This window comes from Neopsephotus bourkii, unplaced genomic scaffold (assembly GCF_033783945.1).
Source record: "Neopsephotus bourkii isolate Nb327-2 ecotype Australia unplaced genomic scaffold, CSIRO-AGI_Nbou_v1 NB_1654, whole genome shotgun sequence".
Taxonomy (NCBI): Eukaryota; Metazoa; Chordata; class Aves; order Psittaciformes; family Psittacidae; genus Neopsephotus; species Neopsephotus bourkii.
The window spans coordinates 488,917-507,342 of record NW_026902128.1 but is presented as its reverse complement, the minus strand read 5'-3'; the positions used below and the strand labels follow the sequence as shown (position 1 = coordinate 507,342).

At 44.1% G+C, this 18,426-nt stretch overlaps 1 protein-coding gene across 8 annotated transcripts in view; it reads right to left on the bottom strand.

The window, feature by feature from the left end:
* Positions 1 to 18,426, bottom strand: part of TNIK (TRAF2 and NCK interacting kinase) — a 162,825-nt gene that overhangs the window by 15,897 nt on the left and 128,502 nt on the right. For 3 of the 8 annotated variants that reach the window (XM_061374793.1, XM_061374786.1, XM_061374790.1), the window contains 8 exons: positions 16,295 to 16,459; positions 14,229 to 14,468; positions 12,248 to 12,354; positions 9,364 to 9,527; positions 7,989 to 8,086; positions 7,253 to 7,287; positions 3,580 to 3,756; positions 93 to 219 (listed from right to left, as the gene is read on the bottom strand). In XM_061374793.1, the coding sequence (XP_061230777.1) occupies positions 93 to 219; positions 3,580 to 3,756; positions 7,253 to 7,287; positions 7,989 to 8,086; positions 9,364 to 9,527; positions 12,248 to 12,354; positions 14,229 to 14,468; positions 16,295 to 16,459 (1,113 nt within the window). Of the gene's footprint in view, positions 1 to 92; positions 220 to 3,579; positions 3,765 to 7,252; positions 7,288 to 7,988; positions 8,087 to 9,363; positions 9,528 to 12,247; positions 12,355 to 14,228; positions 14,469 to 16,294; positions 16,460 to 18,426 lie in introns of all 8 variants that reach the window. The other 5 variants (XM_061374788.1, XM_061374791.1, XM_061374789.1 and 2 more) reach the window with 3 other exon arrangements.

Sequence of the window (18,426 nt, the reverse complement as noted above, 5' to 3'; positions counted from 1 at the left end):
GTGTTCCGGACACACAGCACTGTTAGTTTTTGTGCTTACATGGGCAAAACCTCCTGAAGATGCTCCATGGGAATATTTGTTTTGTAACTTACCTCCCTCACCATTAAAGTCCCTTCCCTTGAAATATTGCTAAACGTATCTGCGTGGGAAGTCTCTATCCCATGGGATGTCACCATTCCCAGGTTGTACGGCTCATTGCTGCCAGAAATTCCCGTTGGGCTGTGGACAGAATGGAAAAGCATTAATGATGAGTATTTCCTTTGCTAGACTAGAAGACAAATCCTCTAATACACTATTAATTTAATTAGGGTAAGGTTTTGTATCTCACAAGAAGCAAAATTAGAAAATATATCCACTTAAACACATAGCAACATTATTTCTCTTGTCAGAAATACAGGACCAGGGTCAAGTTGATACACTACAGATACAGCACAGAGACCAAAGAGAAGGGCCTTTTTCTCATCCCAAGGTGCCCCAAGAGGAGCACTGGTGAACAGGTAACAAGTTGCTGCAGTCTTCCTCTGCCTTACATCAGTTTTTGTACTGAAGTTAAAAAAACCCAAAACCAACCAAACAAAAAACCCCACTCTCTTTATTCCCCATGTCCACCCGTGGAAAGGGAACAGTGCATCAGAGCATCCGATGACAAACAACAACAAGAGAGGGGATGGGGTTTGGAGAAGGTGTGGGCAGGAGCACAAGTTGTGTCCTCCAGCGCTTTGCTGTTTTCTAGGTGAAGATGTAGCCCTGACCCATGATTCGCCTTGAGTTTATTGCTGTGCTCCTATCTCAAGAGAGAGGCTGGGATTTATCTCACACCCATTAAATTTTAGGACTGCCAGAGAGTGGATGTCGCAGGTGGTGAGCAGCCATCGCTACTTTATTATTACCTTCTTAGCAGACCAGCTGCTTAAATATAATTCAAACAAAACCAAAAGCAAATGTCAAAGTGCCTCTGGATTACCCAGCCCTGCCTGTGCACTGGAAAATGACGATGGTGGTTATGAAGATGTTGCTGATGAGACCCATTACTTTGCATTTAGAAGCTATAGAGACCAGTTGCTTTTCATCAGTATTGAAGTAATTCACTCTTTAACATGTTATCCTCTTGCACACCTGCTTGCCAGAACTCAAAGGCTCATTAGGGAGCCTGGTAATGTGGAAAGCCAAAGCAAGCCTGCATTAATCAAGGGGTTACTGGTTCAATGCAAGACATGAGCTCCAGGGATTCTAAGGTGTAACTGGTGTGATAATGGATCCTCGCCTGTATCATATCAAATGTATAACTGGACAGGCATCACCAAAGTACTCCAAAGAAGAGCATACTATACTTCTGTAGCAGCTTTCACCTGAGAAGCTCTACCTTCCTACCACTAGCTTTTCAACACCACCAGAAGATGAGAAAATAACACAATTATTCCAGTTTCAGAAATAAAAAAGCAGTGACAAAGGAGGTTATGTTAATTTTGAGACCATACAGTGAGTGAATGAATGCCCGTGGTAGTCATGAGGTCCCAGATTTCATTGGCATGCAGTTTCCATGTCACCCTACAAGAAATCTGTTTGTAGGCAAGAGCTGGCTTGCACAGCTCAGAGGAGAGAGAGCCAAAGGGCGCCATCATAGTCTTCAGACGAAAAAAAGGTATCTGTAGAGACAGAAGGAGTAAACAGTTCCTCCTGTCCATTGGGACACAGCAATGGATGGACTGATCCCGCAGCAGGAGACCTGGACAGAGCTGGGGTGAAGAACAGCCCAGTGCTCAGGGAGGATGCCCAGGGAAGTTTAAAAATGGGTTATACAAAGATCACTTGGAAGGTGCAGGAGAAGGTGAGGTATCTCTCTTGGGCCCCGATGCTAATGGAAAAAACACTGAACATGGCAAAGATGAAGCTCGGATAGAAAAATGCCCAACTACATCTAGTTGGGACTTGAGTTAAGGTTTCTTTTGTGAAATAGAAATGTAAAGCCAAGCACGTGCTTTCTTTTTTCCCACACACAGAGCAGTGTGTGCAAGCCTTCACAACTATGCCTGCAGATAGCTGGGAAGGCTTAGATACAGACAAGACCCGCCTGGACACGTTCCTGTGTAACCTTATCTAGGTGTTCCTGCTCCGGCAGGGGGATTGGACTACATGATCTTTTGAGGTCCCTTCCAATCTCTAACCTACTGTGATACTGTGATAGAGCTCCTGCCGCCTCACTGTGACATCAACGGTTTGCATCTTCTTGCTCAGTCTCTGGGGCACGTCCACCAACAGGACATTACAGGACAAGTGGTGTTCAGCTGGCAGTGGGTTAGGGGCATCCATCTCATCATCATACCTGTCCTCTGACATCTGGCAAAGCACTCAGTGAGATACTTTCATCCACTGAAAAGCACTGTGTCAAAACCCAAGGTGTTTGGTGGAAGCGTGTCAGTACAGATTAACCACTCCTGATTAAACTCCTCTTCTGTGAGCAGCCTGAGGTTGCTTCTTGCACACGTGACTGCCTATCCAACTCCTGTATATTCACAGCCATCCTTCTGGCTCCTGACTTTCTCCAACAAATTCCGAGAGCTCTGATTTTTCTTGTCCTGCTGGAAGGAAGCTCCAACACAGGAGCTTGGCACTGTGCATAACATGGACCCTCTAGGTCTCCTTGCCACCTGGAGGGCTTCCCTGCTGCTCCACACGCCACCACTACAAAGCTTAATAACATCTGTATCAACTAATAATTAATTTACCAGGAAGAATGGAAATTAACTGATTAAAATGCACGTAATCCCCTAAAGCCTTCCCACAACTCCTCTGTGAATCCACAGGGGTAAGAGTCAGACTCCATGCGAGGCAGTGAGCCCCAGAAACATCCCTGCCACACTAATGCTGCAAAGCACCAGGTAGGGAGCCTGAGTAGGGATGCTCCATGAGCTCGCTCTGTGTAGTGACAGCTCTTTAGTGTGTCGAAACTATGCAGCCCTCCTCCCTCATCTAGAAGCGTCTAAAAGCACAAGTGTCCCATGGCCTATAATGGTAACTCAATAGTACAGTCTGATGACTTTTTCATTTCAATGCTTTAACCCACCATGTTTTGCTGCCTGCGCAGTGACTGAGCCAAAGACAAAAACCAAAGATGAAGATGTAGATTACTATAGTCCCGGATCTACCAGTTGGCACTGGGCAGACCACAAAGTACCGCACTTAAGCATGGCTTGATCTGGGGCAAGACCAGGCTCAAAAGCCAGCAGAGTTTTAACTCATCAACCCCATGGGCAGAACACTCAAGGGATGGATGAGGTCAGATATGTCCACTCTGTCCAAAAACCCGCCTTGCTCATGAACAGGAACAAGTCCATCATCTTGGAGCCCAAGTTCATTGAATGTGTAGTGGAAATAACTCAGTTTTTACCATGAAATATCTCTAGTTTTGACCACGAGAAAGATTTATCTGAGTACAGTATCCCTTGCAACCACGACACCATTCCCACCAAATACTGACATGCTTTGGACATGCCCCATAACACAGCTACTGCTCCTCAAGACCAAGACACAACAGGGCTTCACAGTTTCCCTTTTCCCCCCAGAGAAAGCGCTTCTTACATAAGACGTGGAATATCACTGACAGGCACAGTCCCATCATGCGTCTCATTTTCCCCATCCTCTTCCTCCTCCTCGCTGCTTTCTGACTCCTCACTGGAGGAGGAGTAGTCTGTCACCTTCTTCAGGGGGCGATTGGTTTCTTCGATGCGCAGCTCCCTCAACTCTTTGGCTAAGGCCGTCAGATCCTAAAGGGGATGGGGGCAAGAAAACAAGAAAGCAAAGGCTATTGTATTTAAAGTGAGGAGAAAGTCACAAACATGTCTTCAAAAGCCAATGCTAACAGCACGAGCAACAAGAAATAGCTTTACAGAGTTGTTACAAACATGAGACGAACATAAGACAATGTTTGTAGCATGTAGCATTTATTAAACAAAACAAAACTGATTTATGCTCACTGAAAAATCAATAGCCAACCTCTTCTTTTTCTGTTTGGAACGTGTATGTGCATATATATACACACACTTATATGTATATACACGACAAAATTATATTTGTTGGAAAGGTGAAGTTCAGTCACCATCATAGTAAACTGGAAAACAAGGTCATTTCAAAGATTGGCTCGGAGGATTTCTCCTGCAGGGTTTTCTCTTCTTTCAAACTTCTCAAAGAGACCCCGTAATTATATTTATTCTGTAATAAATGCATTTGGGAAGGAAGCAATGACAGCATCTCCCATGGGTGGTGCAATCCCCACGTCAAGAGCTGCTTCCGTGGTAAGTCTCCGCTGTTGGGCAGCTGCCGAGAGGTGGTGAGGAGCACGAGGAGAAGCGCCCAGCTCAGCCAGACTTCGGAGTCACAGCTCTGAGTCAGCCACACGATCGAAAAAACGGATAAATAAAAGAAACAAATCAGTCCCTCAGCGGGACCCATTAAGCACTTCATGTGAGATGTGGCAGCCTACAAGCTAAGGGCAAAACAAAAAAAAAGCTTTGAAACAAGAAAAAAATAAAATAGGAGCAGTCCCAAAGCCTAGTAATAATTTTTCAGTTTACCATGACTTTGATGAGGTCTCAGACCCGACAGTCATATAAAATAGACATTGCTATTTCAAAACAAGGAACATGGCAGGCACCGTGTAGAAAAGAGACTTTTTGTTATCTTACATGCTTTTATAGCAATGCAGGGGGAAGCAGTAGGGCAGAAAAGCATGAGAGCTTGAATTAGAATGGGTTAGAGAACTCTGTTGCACAAGACATGCACACGACGAACAAAGCATCGCAATTGTCAGTCTTACCATTTCTCCCTATATTAGTGACCGAGGTAGGCATCAGTGCATTCGGTCAGAGATAAAGGATTAGGGAGAAAGAAACTCATTGAAAAAGACTAAATTCCACAATTGTCTTATGGCCATACTCTCATTTACTGCATTTCCAGTTTACCGTTCCGGCAGGACGACTACAGCAATATTAATTATGGTTGCAAAAAGTCTATCCCGTCGACATGTGAAGAAAACGATGGAAAACCTCTATGCTGAGATGCAAACCCAGTTTATGTCCTAACTGTGAAGCAGGAATATTTTGCAAGCAATCTGTACTTCGGTTACTGATGACCCATACCTCCCAGCAGGCTCCCACTGTCGACAGCCGCACATTCTGCTCCCAGGTCTGCCCTGCCCAGCCTCTAATGTAGAGGAAGAACTCCCACGGATGTCAGAGATCTTTGCATCAGACCCGTAAATATTAGTAGACCAAACCCCACCATTTTTAAAATAACCAAAGGATGAATCCCTGCTTCACAGCAGGTACCTGTGATGGGCATTATATATCCCTCTCCAAATGCTCTCTGTACCTTTAAAGAAAGGTACAAATTATCAAGATTAAAGTATATTACAGTATATTACAGGTATCAAGATTAAAGAGAGAATGTGGTATTTCAAGAGTTTATTTTTGATGCCAAGACGTTTGGGATAGAAATGCAGTCAAATCTGCAGTCACGACAACTAATTATTTTAATTAGCGCTGTAGCAGCTCAAATGATATGATTGTTTCTTTTCCTAAATAAGAATTAATGACAATTTCAACAGCTTAACAATGCTTTCCATTTATAGTATAAAATATGCTCTTTATTAAGCCCTTGCCTTTGAACTGGTTTAGAGCCTTCTCAACTTTAAAAAGGGCTTTAGGACTGCATAAGAGCCTCTTAAAACTGCAGCTGGATTTCCTACAGTGAAGGAAGGACTAGGACTGAACCCTTCCCTACCACAGTGATAAACTGTGAAAACTGCTTTTTTTTTGCACCTTTCATTTCTAACATGTTTTAAGGCACCCTATCAGCTTCCTCTGCTCATCACTAGAAGATAATAAAGTATTTTAAACATCAGTTTGATTAGTTTTTAACAACTAATTTGGAAGTCATAACAGCAATAATATTCTAGACAATATAATCAGATAACCTGTATTTCCTAGTTCAAGCTTTGCCTCAGGATGGTTAATTTTTTGATCCTATAATTTTCTCTATGTATTGAGCACTATGTAGGATTAAATGGCTTCACTGTGTTGCTCTTGGACCAAAAACAATCTGACAACTAGAAAGTGCTCTGTAGTTCCACACGTTTGAAATGTTATTACTAAGGATGACATAATACATAAGTTAATAGTATCAGTGCTTTTTAATGACTTCTGATTACAAAGACTTCTTTAGAGTTAATATTTGCTGGAATCAAGTCAGACTGGTTTCCAAAATCACACAGTTCATTGAACTTAAATTTAGTGCACACGCTGCCTTTATTTAGACACTGATTTATGTGCTTTTTCCTTAAGAAAGCACCTCTCTACACAAAACGCATTTCTCATGTTTTACCCAAGACAGCAAGTTAACTAACTAGCACATCTTCCTTCTTCTGTATCTTCCAGTTTTAGAGGAACGAGGCTGTAGGAGAGGCTGCTGGTACAGGTGCCTGCCATTACAGCCCCACAATTAACCAGTATCAGCACATAGTGATGTGTGTGAGGCAAGTTAAATGCTACATCAGGAATGAACACTAAAACATTCAGCATCACCAGATGCATACATATTCAAAATATTATCATATGGTAAAAAAAAAAGGTGCAAAAATTAATACTTCTATTTTTTAAGAGTATGGAGGAAGACTAGCATTGGCTATCAAGATTCAAGACAGCTCATCTGTTTACAGCTGATGGTTTGGTCCATGAGAATTAATTACCCAATGTATCCCATGCTTTGTTTTCCTTTATTTGCCAAGCACCTTCATTTGAATTAGGTTTAAAACGCACTTCGAATAGTGCTCGATGGCCCCACTGAAATCAGTGGGTGGCTGGGGGCTGTAGCTGAGAGCAGAATGCAGTGAGTGGCACAGGCTGCCCAGACCACTTCCACTGGCACCAGAGACCTCCACTCTTGTTCTTTCTCTTTCAAATACACCAAAACAGCAGCGCTGTTTGCTCTGTGTGTGAACGCTGGTGTGCTTCTTGCCACGACTTCCATGCAAGTGGTCTGGCCAGTGGGTTTCAGGCAGCCCTTGGCTGAGCAGAACACAGTGGCCCTGCCACTCCCCTCCCCACACACAGGCTCCCTACACGGAAACACAATCGTTTGGTCTTTTGTCTGCCCCAAGACTACATCACCACCTCTTCAATGTCAGCACCAAGAAAACCCGGTTCAGTATTGACCACTAACAAGTCAACCTTGCACAGGCATGACCCACTGAGAAAAGATATCACTAACCTCATCTATAGCTTTCTTATAGCTCTGTGGGTAAAGGAAGAATAATCAGCATCAGAGGAAACAGATCGGGACAGGAAAAAGCCAGAGGAAGGGCAAGCAGGTTAGAAATAAAATTAGAATTGTTAGCTCAACGCTGTGGAGTGTAGAGAAAAAAACATCAACAAAACATTATTACACATTAAAAAAGAGAAGCAGTGGAAATTCATTTCATTAGGCCGAGTCTGCAGTTTTAAAATACAAATGTCAACAGCATTAAACCAGGAGGAAACACTTCGGATGAGATTTTGCTCAGAATAATCAAATGGGATTGTACAGAGACCACTACTAGGTTTGGTTTTAAGCTGTGAAGGCTGTTGGGGGCTGGTTTCCAGAGCAGAGCATCCCTCCGCTGGGCTGCTGCAGGGGGACATGCAGCACGGAACACAACAATGTGCCATAGGCAACCACCACACCCAAGCTAGCAAAGCCCTTAAGCATCTGCTTCACTTGAAAACACAGGCTTAAGTGCTTTCCCCTAGACTTGGGCTCCTGATAAAAACTCATGCACTCTCTTAAGCATTCATATCTCCCGTGGGCTCTTGCTGTACCAGTGCTTTCCAGTCTCTACTGGAGAAGCAACAGTACTAGCCTCTTTTTTGGGGGCCCTGCAGTTGTGCTGCCACACTGAAGGGAAACGTGGCCAAGCCAGCTGGCAACATTCCCATGGGAAATAATTTAAGACTCACAGCGGGTCGGCTTGGTCGTGTCACGTCTCTGTTGTCTTCCTGCTTGACCTTAGCAGGCTCGTGGGAGAGCACAGGGGACCCTTCAGGCTTGGTGTTCCCTGGGCGAAAGGTAAGTAGAGAGAGTGGGAATTAAAATGTTGCTCAAAACCTGTCATTGCATCCTGTCACCTGAAACAAGTGGGATTGAGGGCTCCATCATAGCTTTATTTCTGTTGTCTCAAGAAACCCTCCTGCTCCTCTCTGTCATTGCAACAAGTCTCCATCAACACAGCAACAAAAGCCATGACCCAGTCCTGCCTCCACTGACAGCCCTCTTGCAGTGTTACTGCCCTTCTTTCTACTAAAGAAACAAATTCACTTTGCTAAAAAGCAGAGCATGTGATAAATAAAAAGCTCTGCAGCATCTGACATTGCTGGGACATTATTTTTCACAGGATTCCTCATTACTAAAACCAAAATCAAACCAAAAAGGACAACTGGTGATAAACTCCTTTTACTGACTACCTAGAGGAGTAATGATTTCAGCAACAGAGATGTCACTTTACAGCCAAGTCATAAAAAATTCAAAGCATGGAGACAGCATTTGTTTTAATGCGCTTCAGCCCCAGGGATTTATACTGCAGGACTGTGCCAGAAATGCAGATGTATGTGTTGTATGTGCTTTAGCAACTGCTACTGGCGATTAAATGAGGGAATGGAATATCTTTAAGAGTGGCTCTAGGAACATAAGGAACTATTTGACTAGGAACATAAACCCAGTGTCAGCATGGCTGCCTGGCAAAAGCATTTTAGAGAAAGTTTCTTATGGTCTAATTCACTCCTCTGCTCCCATCTCAGGCTTTGCACAGAGATGAAGCTCCAAAAAAAAATATTAAATATACCTCTAAAAGTGAAACAGACTCCCAAAGAAAGCATCACAGAAGAAGTGTGCTTGGGCTGATGAAGGCAGGAAGCACACTGGTATTTTTTTTTATCATTTTGTTTACCCTAAGGCATAACTTATTTTAGTGTGAGGTGTCCCTGCCCATGGCTGGGGGGTTGGAACTAGATGATCTTAAGGTCCTTTCCAACCCTAACTATTCTATGATTCTATAACCTCCATCTCCTTTTGTACAAGCTACTTGGCTCTGCAAATGCAGAAGCAGCGCATGCTGTCATGGGCATTGTACATCAGCATCCAGGCAAAAGGGAGTGTTGGCACCTCTGTTTTCTAGGAGGTCAGCTGGTCACAGAAGTGCATCAGTAATGATAAATTCTTTCATTTTCTAATTTGTTAAAAACCATACATGAGATCACAGACCTCTTGCCCTTCTTGCTTACCAAACAAGCCACAGAAAGCATGCCCAATGCTAAGGGATGATCGCAAGAACCTCACCTCTGACTCTGTTGCGCTCACTCGAGCCAGCCTGGGAGCCAGGCTGGGATCCACCCTGGGAGCTGGGCTGGGAGCTGGGAGTGCTGGAGCTGGAGGAACTGCCGCTGCTGGTCCTCTGCAGTGGGCTCTCCACGATGGGCTCCGTCCTCCTCAGGTCTGGGTTGCTGCAGAAGCACAAATCAGGACACCATCAGCCAGTGTCACATGCTCCTCCGGGCTTCAGATGCTTCCCACACTGACAGGGAGAGTTGCAAAGGTGAGAGGACACCTCATCTGCTGGACAAGACAGAGCTGAGGTCTTCTTTTCTGAAGCTATTAAGCCTGCAAGCCCCACTGAGGGACTATATAGAACTAGGCACTGATCAACTTTATGGAGGTGCATCACAACCACAATGAAGAATTAGCTAAAGAAGCGTTCTGCTCTTATTTTGCCAAATTTATCAAAAATTAAGATTCTGTATTCAGAACTCCCTTTCAGTCTGTAATATGCAATGCTGGAGTTATCTACTTAACTATCAATATTCATCACAAAAGCGGGAATTTGCACATCACTGTTTGATAGACAGAGAAAGAAGTATTTAATTGAAGAAAGGATCTCAAGTTTGCAACAAGGCTGCAGATCACTTTTACCACTTATTCATGCTTCCCAATTTTCATGGCTTCACTTTAAACTTGCATCAGAGATCCCCTTTTTTTCCTTGATTTCTCTTGCCTTGTGAACATGCATACATCTAGAATAAAAAGCATCCTGGATACATGAAGAGTGACTAATATCCTTTTGGGTATCAGATGCCTTCAGGAAATTAATTATTATTTGGCACTGAAATGAAATCAGAAGACACGTTCACATAGAGTTATGCAATTTGCTTTTATAAAATATTTGTTAAATTATCTTATTCAAAGTCCTGTTAAAAATGTATGGAAAGCTTTCTCCGTCACGTCCAATTAGAACTTTGCATACATAAAAAGAATGTGGTAATAGTGCCACATGAATAATACAATTACAATTGGAGGCCATGCGTGTAAGGTGGGGTCTGCATGGCACGTCCCTCAGAGAACAAACACGTTGGTGCAAATTGTGCTAAGGCCCACTGCCATAATGGGGTTGTTGGCAGAATTGTTTGGACAGAGCCTAACATGCATAAAATCCCTGCCTATTGTTATTTCACATTGAAACAGGTGGGTATTAAAATGATGACAGCAAGACAGCAGCTTTCTGTGTGCAAGGAAAATCCCCTCATTTGCTACAACAGGGTGACAAATAAAGGGAAGCATATTTTTATAGTATTTACATTTATGCATGGGGGGAATCAAGAACCAATAGGAGAGGGAGTTCAAAAGGAAAGCTGGAGAAATGTTACACTGCTGTGAGAGAAATGAAGTATGAAATACTTTCACTGAGATATTAAGTTTAATGAACATGATAGCATCCTAATAATTTCCAGTTTTCATCCAACTGAAGGCCTCCAGCTCATGTATGGCTGATGTGTCCTTGGCTAAATTAACTCATTAAACGTATTTGAAAACTTTGGCAACTAATGTATATACCTGTACCAACCAGGCCTGGGACTGCAATGTCCAGGGAACAGTGGGCAACCTTCAACTTGAACCCCAAATCCCCTTACTGTTTTTATTTCCAGTATCATCACTTCCTAGGACAACACAGTCCAATATCCCTCTGCATTTTAAATTATCCTTCAAGGAAACTCTAATTAAAAGAATATTTTAAAGAATTCAAAATGCTTCAGCCTTCAGCAACAAAGGGAAAGAAACCACAGTATGAATTGGTTTTCTATTAAAAATACACAACCCAGCAAAATTCTTCTGCCTTCTGCTACCCCTGTCAGCTACTCTAAGCTGCTGCCCACTGTTATGTGAGTCTGCTGATGCATGGCTGGGGCACTGAGCTGGAAAGAAAGGTGCATCCTGAAACTGGTGACAGCACATGGCTACAGACATCCCAGCATTCTCTTTTTGACCTCACCCTGAAAGGACAAGGCAGGAAGAAGAAGCCAAGGAGCTCCTTCACACAATGCTATGTGGAACACATACTACCTTGAGATTTGTCGGTCTGAGGTCTATAGCTGTCTGTGATGCTCTGCAAACCAGAGACAAGCTCTCACATGACTAAGCCAAGTTTTTTCCATCCAGCTGTGAGCAGAGCCTGTCAAATTTCCCGCTTGGTTTAAACATGCCGAGGGATAGCTCTGACATGGCAGATCAGACTGCTGCTGTGGTGCAGCATCCTGCCTCAGGGTGCTACAAGCGTGCCCTAAACACCATCATGCCAAAGAGCTGCATGAGGCTAAACTAAAGGCCCTAGTCTTAGGAAACTGAAAGTAATTTTATCTTTGGTGTACATCTAATGAAAATCTCCCCGGGCTGTACCAGCACATTCCTCAGCCATTATCTGTGAAAACCTACTCTGATGCATAGAAAAACTATGGTATGTATCAATGAGATCTCCCCACTGGCTTATGTGGATCCCCTTGTAAGTAAGAGGTGACACTGAGAGAAACAGAGCCTGGTTCTGCTAAAGGGAGTGCCCAAATTCCTTTTTTACCCCCCAGCTGCAGATGTAGCATCCACTTCCAAACCCTGCAATGCCCAGGAACATATTCAGGCCAGGGAGCAAAACCTCCAGGCATCTAAGCATTCACAGCCTTTGGTGCCAGTACAAAATAGTAATGAATGCAAAAGTTCACTGCAACGATAAGAGAAGCATTGCAAATCTTGTGTTGTTACCAATCAGTAAAAGCAGGGCTAAACCCAGCCCATGCCTGGGCTCCCCAGCCAGGCAAAGGAGAGCATGCTGGGATCACTCTTGTCCATTGCCCTCTGTGTCCATACCTTGCCCATGTCCATATCTTGCGCATGCCCATACCTTGCTCGAATAGGCTGGGAGCCCAGCCGGGGCCCCAGGGCACTGCCATTGCCCGGGGAGTTCTTCCTCGCCAGAGCAGGGGATATGGAAGTGGTTCGTTGAGGCACCTGGAAAAGAACAGACACATTTGCTGTCACCCAGTCTGCTCCACCGTTCAGGCTGCCGTTTGCACACCTGAGAGATCACCTTCCAGCACTGCCTTATTACTTGATTTACAATTGATTTCCCGCTGAGGGATAGGCAATTATAAACCACAAAGCTCTCAGCTTTTAGAAGGTATCACCCAAGTGTGAGACAGAAATGAGCTGCAAAGGGTGCAGTGAGGGATGCTCCTGGCAGGAGAGGCCCTGAGCAGCCCAGCTACCATCAAACAGGGTGTTTACTTTTTCAAAAGCGAATGTATGCATATACACACACATATATAATTTAAATCTAACAAACCCCAGAAAATTAGTTTTTAAGGTAAAATTCTTACTGAAGTGCATTTCAGAGACATGATGGAAGTTTTTTTTTTTCTTGTGAATAAACGCACAGTTATGTTAGGCAAGAGAAAACAATTTAGAGAGCAAGCAAGCTTCATATTGTGCAGTATCATTAGCTACAGTTTGTCTTATTAAAAGGAAATCTCCCCTCTGGGTAGGGTACCCTGCAGTTGTGACCTGGGGAGTATTTTACCTTCCTCTGAAGCATCCAGCTATAAGCACAGGCAGAAACAAGACCCTGGACCACAGACAGCCCTGCCTCATGGGGCAGTCCTTTCATTCCCATTTACAAACATATCAAACCCACTTTGGGCACTAAAATGTGAAGTCAGACTCCTCATGGTTATTACTGCTCACACAACAGCCTTAAATGTGATTTCATGGGGACACCTTACAGAGTTCACATTCTCTCAGCCAATGGGGAAAATACTCCATAGTGCTGGAAAACAGCTTTTTTTCCAAGGAACTGGTGCTGTGGTTTCACCATGAAGTGCATCACTGCAGTTAAGAGACACGCTTCTCAAGGACTCAAGGCAAAAACCAACTTTAAATTGCAAGGTTTTTTTTCGAAATGAGGTTAAAACCAGGCACCCACCCTCCTGCACTACTGAGAACTGGAGCACACAAACAGCTCCAGGAGCTGTTGACTTGCTTTTCCTCTTAGGTGAGCACTGATGTCTCCTCTTACTTGCTGGTAGCAAAAATGTGAATGTTATTAACACATGTGACAGGCCACCAGAGATCCCTTGCACAGGCAGGCTTTCCTGGCAGCTGGTATTTTGCTCTTAAGCCACTTACTTTATGAATACAAAGAAAAACTGCCTCTTAGTCAGGGACAAATACTGCCTTGCTGTCACTAATGAATTTGTAATATTTTTTTCTCTGTAAAAATCCTTCATTGCTGAGCACTGATTCACTGTAGGGCAAATTTTAATGGCCACGTTATGATTCTTCCAAAACGGAGGTGCATAAACAATGTGATTGAAATACTGGTCCAGAAGAGTCTTAATTAAAGGGGTACTGCCAGACACTGCCAGAATGTCAGTGAATGTAAAAAGCTGCTGGAGCCCTTACAAGTCTTCCATCAAATATTGATTGCAACTGGAGGCAGGGTACCAGACTAAAAAGGACCCATCTTATTGAGTAGGACAAATTTTATGTTCCTGTAATTCTATTTAAACAAAAGGTTGATTTTTATCCTAGGAGAAGACAATAATTTATTATGGCCTCTATCCAGGCTCCAGAATTTTCTTTGTTGGAGGTGAACACTATTTTGCAGCAGCGTGTGTGTGCGTGACAGCAGCTACCAGCATCTTGTGCAAAACCTGCCTTGGGAAATGCAGCCCTGGGGGTGTATGTACTCGCCGCGGAGCCATGGGGATGGGCTCAATCCTGCCCAATCTGCTTTGGCAGAGGTGCTGAGCGCAGCAGTATCCCATGGGTACTTAGCTCTGGGATTGCCTCTTTGACGTGCTGAAAGTGAGGAGCGGTAGTGTTACCTTTGGTGGAATGTCTTCCTCCTGCCGTAACCAAGAACTTCGGTCAAACTTTTCAATGCGAGGGGGCAGAGGAGGGTTTTCTGAGGTGGGGTCCGAGTTCTGCCTTGGCATCTCAGTGCGGTGAGAGGTCACCGTCAAAGCCTCCTGAAACCCAGCCAGTCCCTTTGCAGGCTGTTCATGCAGTGACTGAGACCCAGACAAGGAGCTTCCTTGGGATTTCACAGTGACCAGATGTGGAATCTAAGCACCAAGTCAAAACAGAACTATCAGTACAAAATGGGGGGGGGAGGGGGGGAAAGAAGAAAAAAAAAAAGAAAAAAGAAGGAATAAAAAATATTTAAAAAATCGATTAAAAAAAATTTGATTAAAATATTTGATTTAGCACTTCAGATGCACTAAAAAGCCCCCTCAGTTTGAGATCAGCATTCCCTTGGTTTCAGGAATGCCTGATTTATATTGCTTCAACACAATACCTATTAAAAATCACGCCTGTACAGCTCAGCCTTTTAAAGTCAGGCAATGTCATGCTCCAGCCCTGACCGCTCTTGCATGCAGCCGAGATAGGCTCGTGCTGATAGCCCGGGGCTAGTCCATGGGTACCACCCCAGGAGCAGGGGCAGGCTGCTCCCTCCTGCCAGCTCCCGCACACACTGTGCCTGTCCCAGGCTCTGCCTGCTACTGGATGAATTTACAGCTCCTATGCTTGCACCTCTAAAGTTGTACTAATGAGTTTGGCATGGATTTTCCCTGTTAAAATGGAGGAAAAAAAAAAAAAGGATAATAAATAATAATAAAAAAAAATTGTCAGGAATTCTGAGGCATAGATGACTTAAAAAAATATCTTGTAGCATGAGTTTCTATAGGTCTAGGTAGCCACTATCCCATGAATCAGCCCTACAGATCAAAAGGTTACAAGTGAAAGCAATACCAACATCTGTTTTGGGAAATCTGAGAAATTAACAAAGTTAGTTTGTGAAATCAGAGCCTCCTCCCAGGACCCTGTGAAGATGCACTTCTTTGATACAGGGGGGTTGTAACTTTTATTTGACATTTCTACATACATATCTACGTACACATATACATGTATCATATGTATATGTGTATGCATGTATATGTTTACATGGGTCTTTGGGTGTCAGGCAACTTTTTCATTAAGATTTTATTGCCAAACAGAAGTCTTTGTAGCTGCTGACAATATATGTTATCAAAAAGGTCACTGAAAAGTATTTGGTTAATCAGAAAGATTACAGTGGGGGTTTTACCTGCTTCCCAATGTATACAGACCATGTACACTGGGTCAGTATGTTTAAGGACTTTCCTATATGTATTTTGTTTAAAGATGGCAACGCACTGCTGTCCTAAAAGTGCGCATACCACACGTGGATGGCACTTAGCTGGGACATTTTCCCATAGAAAGCCCAGCTGGACTTGGAGCAAAGGCTTTGTACTTCCCTCTGAAACATCTGCTGAAGTCTGTCGGTCTGTGGCAGTAATTCCAGGGGCTGGACTAGAGCCAACATCAACACTCCTACAGCTTTTGGTGGCAGAGTACTTACAGGCCTCATGGCTGGGAGGAACCTTTAAAATAACGATGCCCCTCCTGCGTGACAGTCATGGTGATCTATGCCCTCTCCAGATGTGTTTGTGACTGATGTCAACTCAATGGAAAACCAAAACAAAACCTTGAATTAAAGCAGTAAAGAAAGTAAAAAGCGTCTTGGATCTTTTGTACCAGGCACTGTAGTTTTAGTCCTCTACATAAACCAGATCCAAAGAGGAACAGAGCAACTGCCACACTGGACCAGGCCAGCAGTTCCTCTTTCTCTTCCAGCTTGTTTCTGGCAGTAACTAGTACGTGATGCTTCAAAGGAAGGTATAAACCAGCATGATGTAGCTAACACATGGAGATGACAAGAGGAATACTCTCATGAACGTAGACGCTGCGCTTACTCACGAATATGCTTCAGGCTGAGACCCAGTTTCCCTTAAATCAGCTCTTGTTACCTTACCAGCACCCCCAGCATCCTGGCTCTGGTATGTGAGTCTGCCAGGGAAAGCGCTGTTACCTGCGGGTCCACAGGTCGAAGCAGGGGTGGGGTCCGAGCTGGCTGCACACCACTGATGCTGAAAGACTCTGACCGAGGAGGCAGGTTGGGGTCAGAAATCCTGTTGGCCACCTTATGGGGCATGGCCGGCGAGCTCTGGCGATTGAGCCGGGAGCGTTCCTCCACCTGCGGCGAGACAGGAAGAGTGGGTGAACACCCCATAAAGAAATAAAGGAAAGGAAACATGACTCTCAGAGGTATTTCTAGAAGATGACTCCTGAGCTCGTGCTTCTTCTCAAATGTATCTTTAAGCAAGGGGACCCTTTTCCTTCACTATTATAAACATCACAAGGAGTGCTTTTGTTTGATCTGAATGAAAGAATAAACATGGCAGCCAGAAAATGGCTGCCTTTGATCTAGATTTAGTAAGCCTCGCACCTTGTCATGTATGGAAGAGGAAAAACTTCCATTACCAGTAGAGAAATAAACCCGAAGCCCACTGCTTTCAATTCCCCCTGATCAAAGTGCAATGGTTTCAGCTAACCCAGACATACCTGCAATCTGCTCCTGCAGTTAGAGACTGTATGCATTGGTATTCATACAGCATATGCTATGCAGAATTTCTGATACCTCGAGATTGGATGCGTATTTTCATTCATGTATCATTAACATGTTAAATACCCTTAGCATGTCTTGATTCCACCATGTACAATGTCATGTTAAAAGGCAATCTTTAAAACAGGTTTCCTTGGAAAGAGCCACAGCTGCTTTTTAAGTAGTAAAAGCTATTATATTAATAAAAATGCATCTTTTCCATTTTCAGATATTGAGCAGGCATCACATTTAGGTAAAATTTAGGTAAGAGATTTGTGTTATGGATTCTTTTATTTCTAGTTCATGAGGGACCATCCAGGACACTGCTGTGTCCTTAGAGATTGTTGCAACTTCCCCAGATGCTGCCCACTGGCTAGAAGAGGCTGTACAGAACTTGGTTTGGTGATGCCTATGGGAGTGGACACAAGGATGGGAAGGCAAGCAGGGCAGGAAGGAGAACTCCTTCTGAACAAGGGAACAGCAGCATGAGCACTGGGTTGCAGGCATGGCCCAGTACATCTCCTTATCAACCAAACTACCATGAATGACAGCAGGCAGAGACAGTGCTGCTGCCGAGTCCTCCACCTGCTTGCAGGTGCTCTCCGGCACACTGCCAAGCCGTAATGTGCAGCTAATCATGGAGGACGTCAAAGCTTGCGTAGAGTAGAAAGCAGGGGAATGATGAAATGGGGTTGTCTGTGTACTGGGAAGGAGAAGGACACTTGGTTTCCCACTGCCAGCATCTCCTCACTATGACTTTGCTGCACCAGCACAGCAGAGGATGCTCTTGGGACTCTCCAGCTGCACTTCATGAAGCCTTACTGACTCCACCATTAGGCAGAGTGAGGGAAAAAGCAGTAAAATCCTGCAGGAATTCATCATCGCTCTGGTTCAAGCCATTTCTAATTGAACTCAAGATTCCCCTCAAACAGGAAACATTCTTAGCAGCTTCTATGCAGGTCCCAGTGGAAGGATGCTAATGTTTTAATACATCACTTCAAAGCAAGAGAAGAATAAAGCCACAGGGACTGCAGGAGGAGCTGACGGACATGTTGGCTGCTGCAGAGAACAGCAGAGCTTGCGAAACACAGTCAAGCCCTGAGCTCCCAGGAAGGGAAAAAGCATCGCAGAGCCCAGCCACTGCAAGGAAACATCCAATTAAACTTGTCCCCTCCTTTATGCATGGTCACGTATGGCACACACCTGCCCAAACCTATCCTTCAGCTGATCAAGCTTCTTCACTGAGACATTAGACTCGGTGTCGGGCTTATGGTAACTCAGAACCACGCAGCTGTGTGCTCACTCTCCCTGCTTCCTCCTCCCCCTGCTCCTGGGGGGATGGGGAGGAGAATCGAAAGAATGTAATTCCCACAGGTCAAGGTAAGAACAGTCCAGTAACTAAGGTATAATACAAAACTACTACTACTACCACCAATAATAGTATTAGTGATAAGGGAAGTAACAAGGGGAGAGAATGCAGCTGAACCCAGGACACCTATCTGCATCACTTCGATTAGCAAATACTGGTCTATAAGAGACAAGCCAGTAATGGAGAAAGC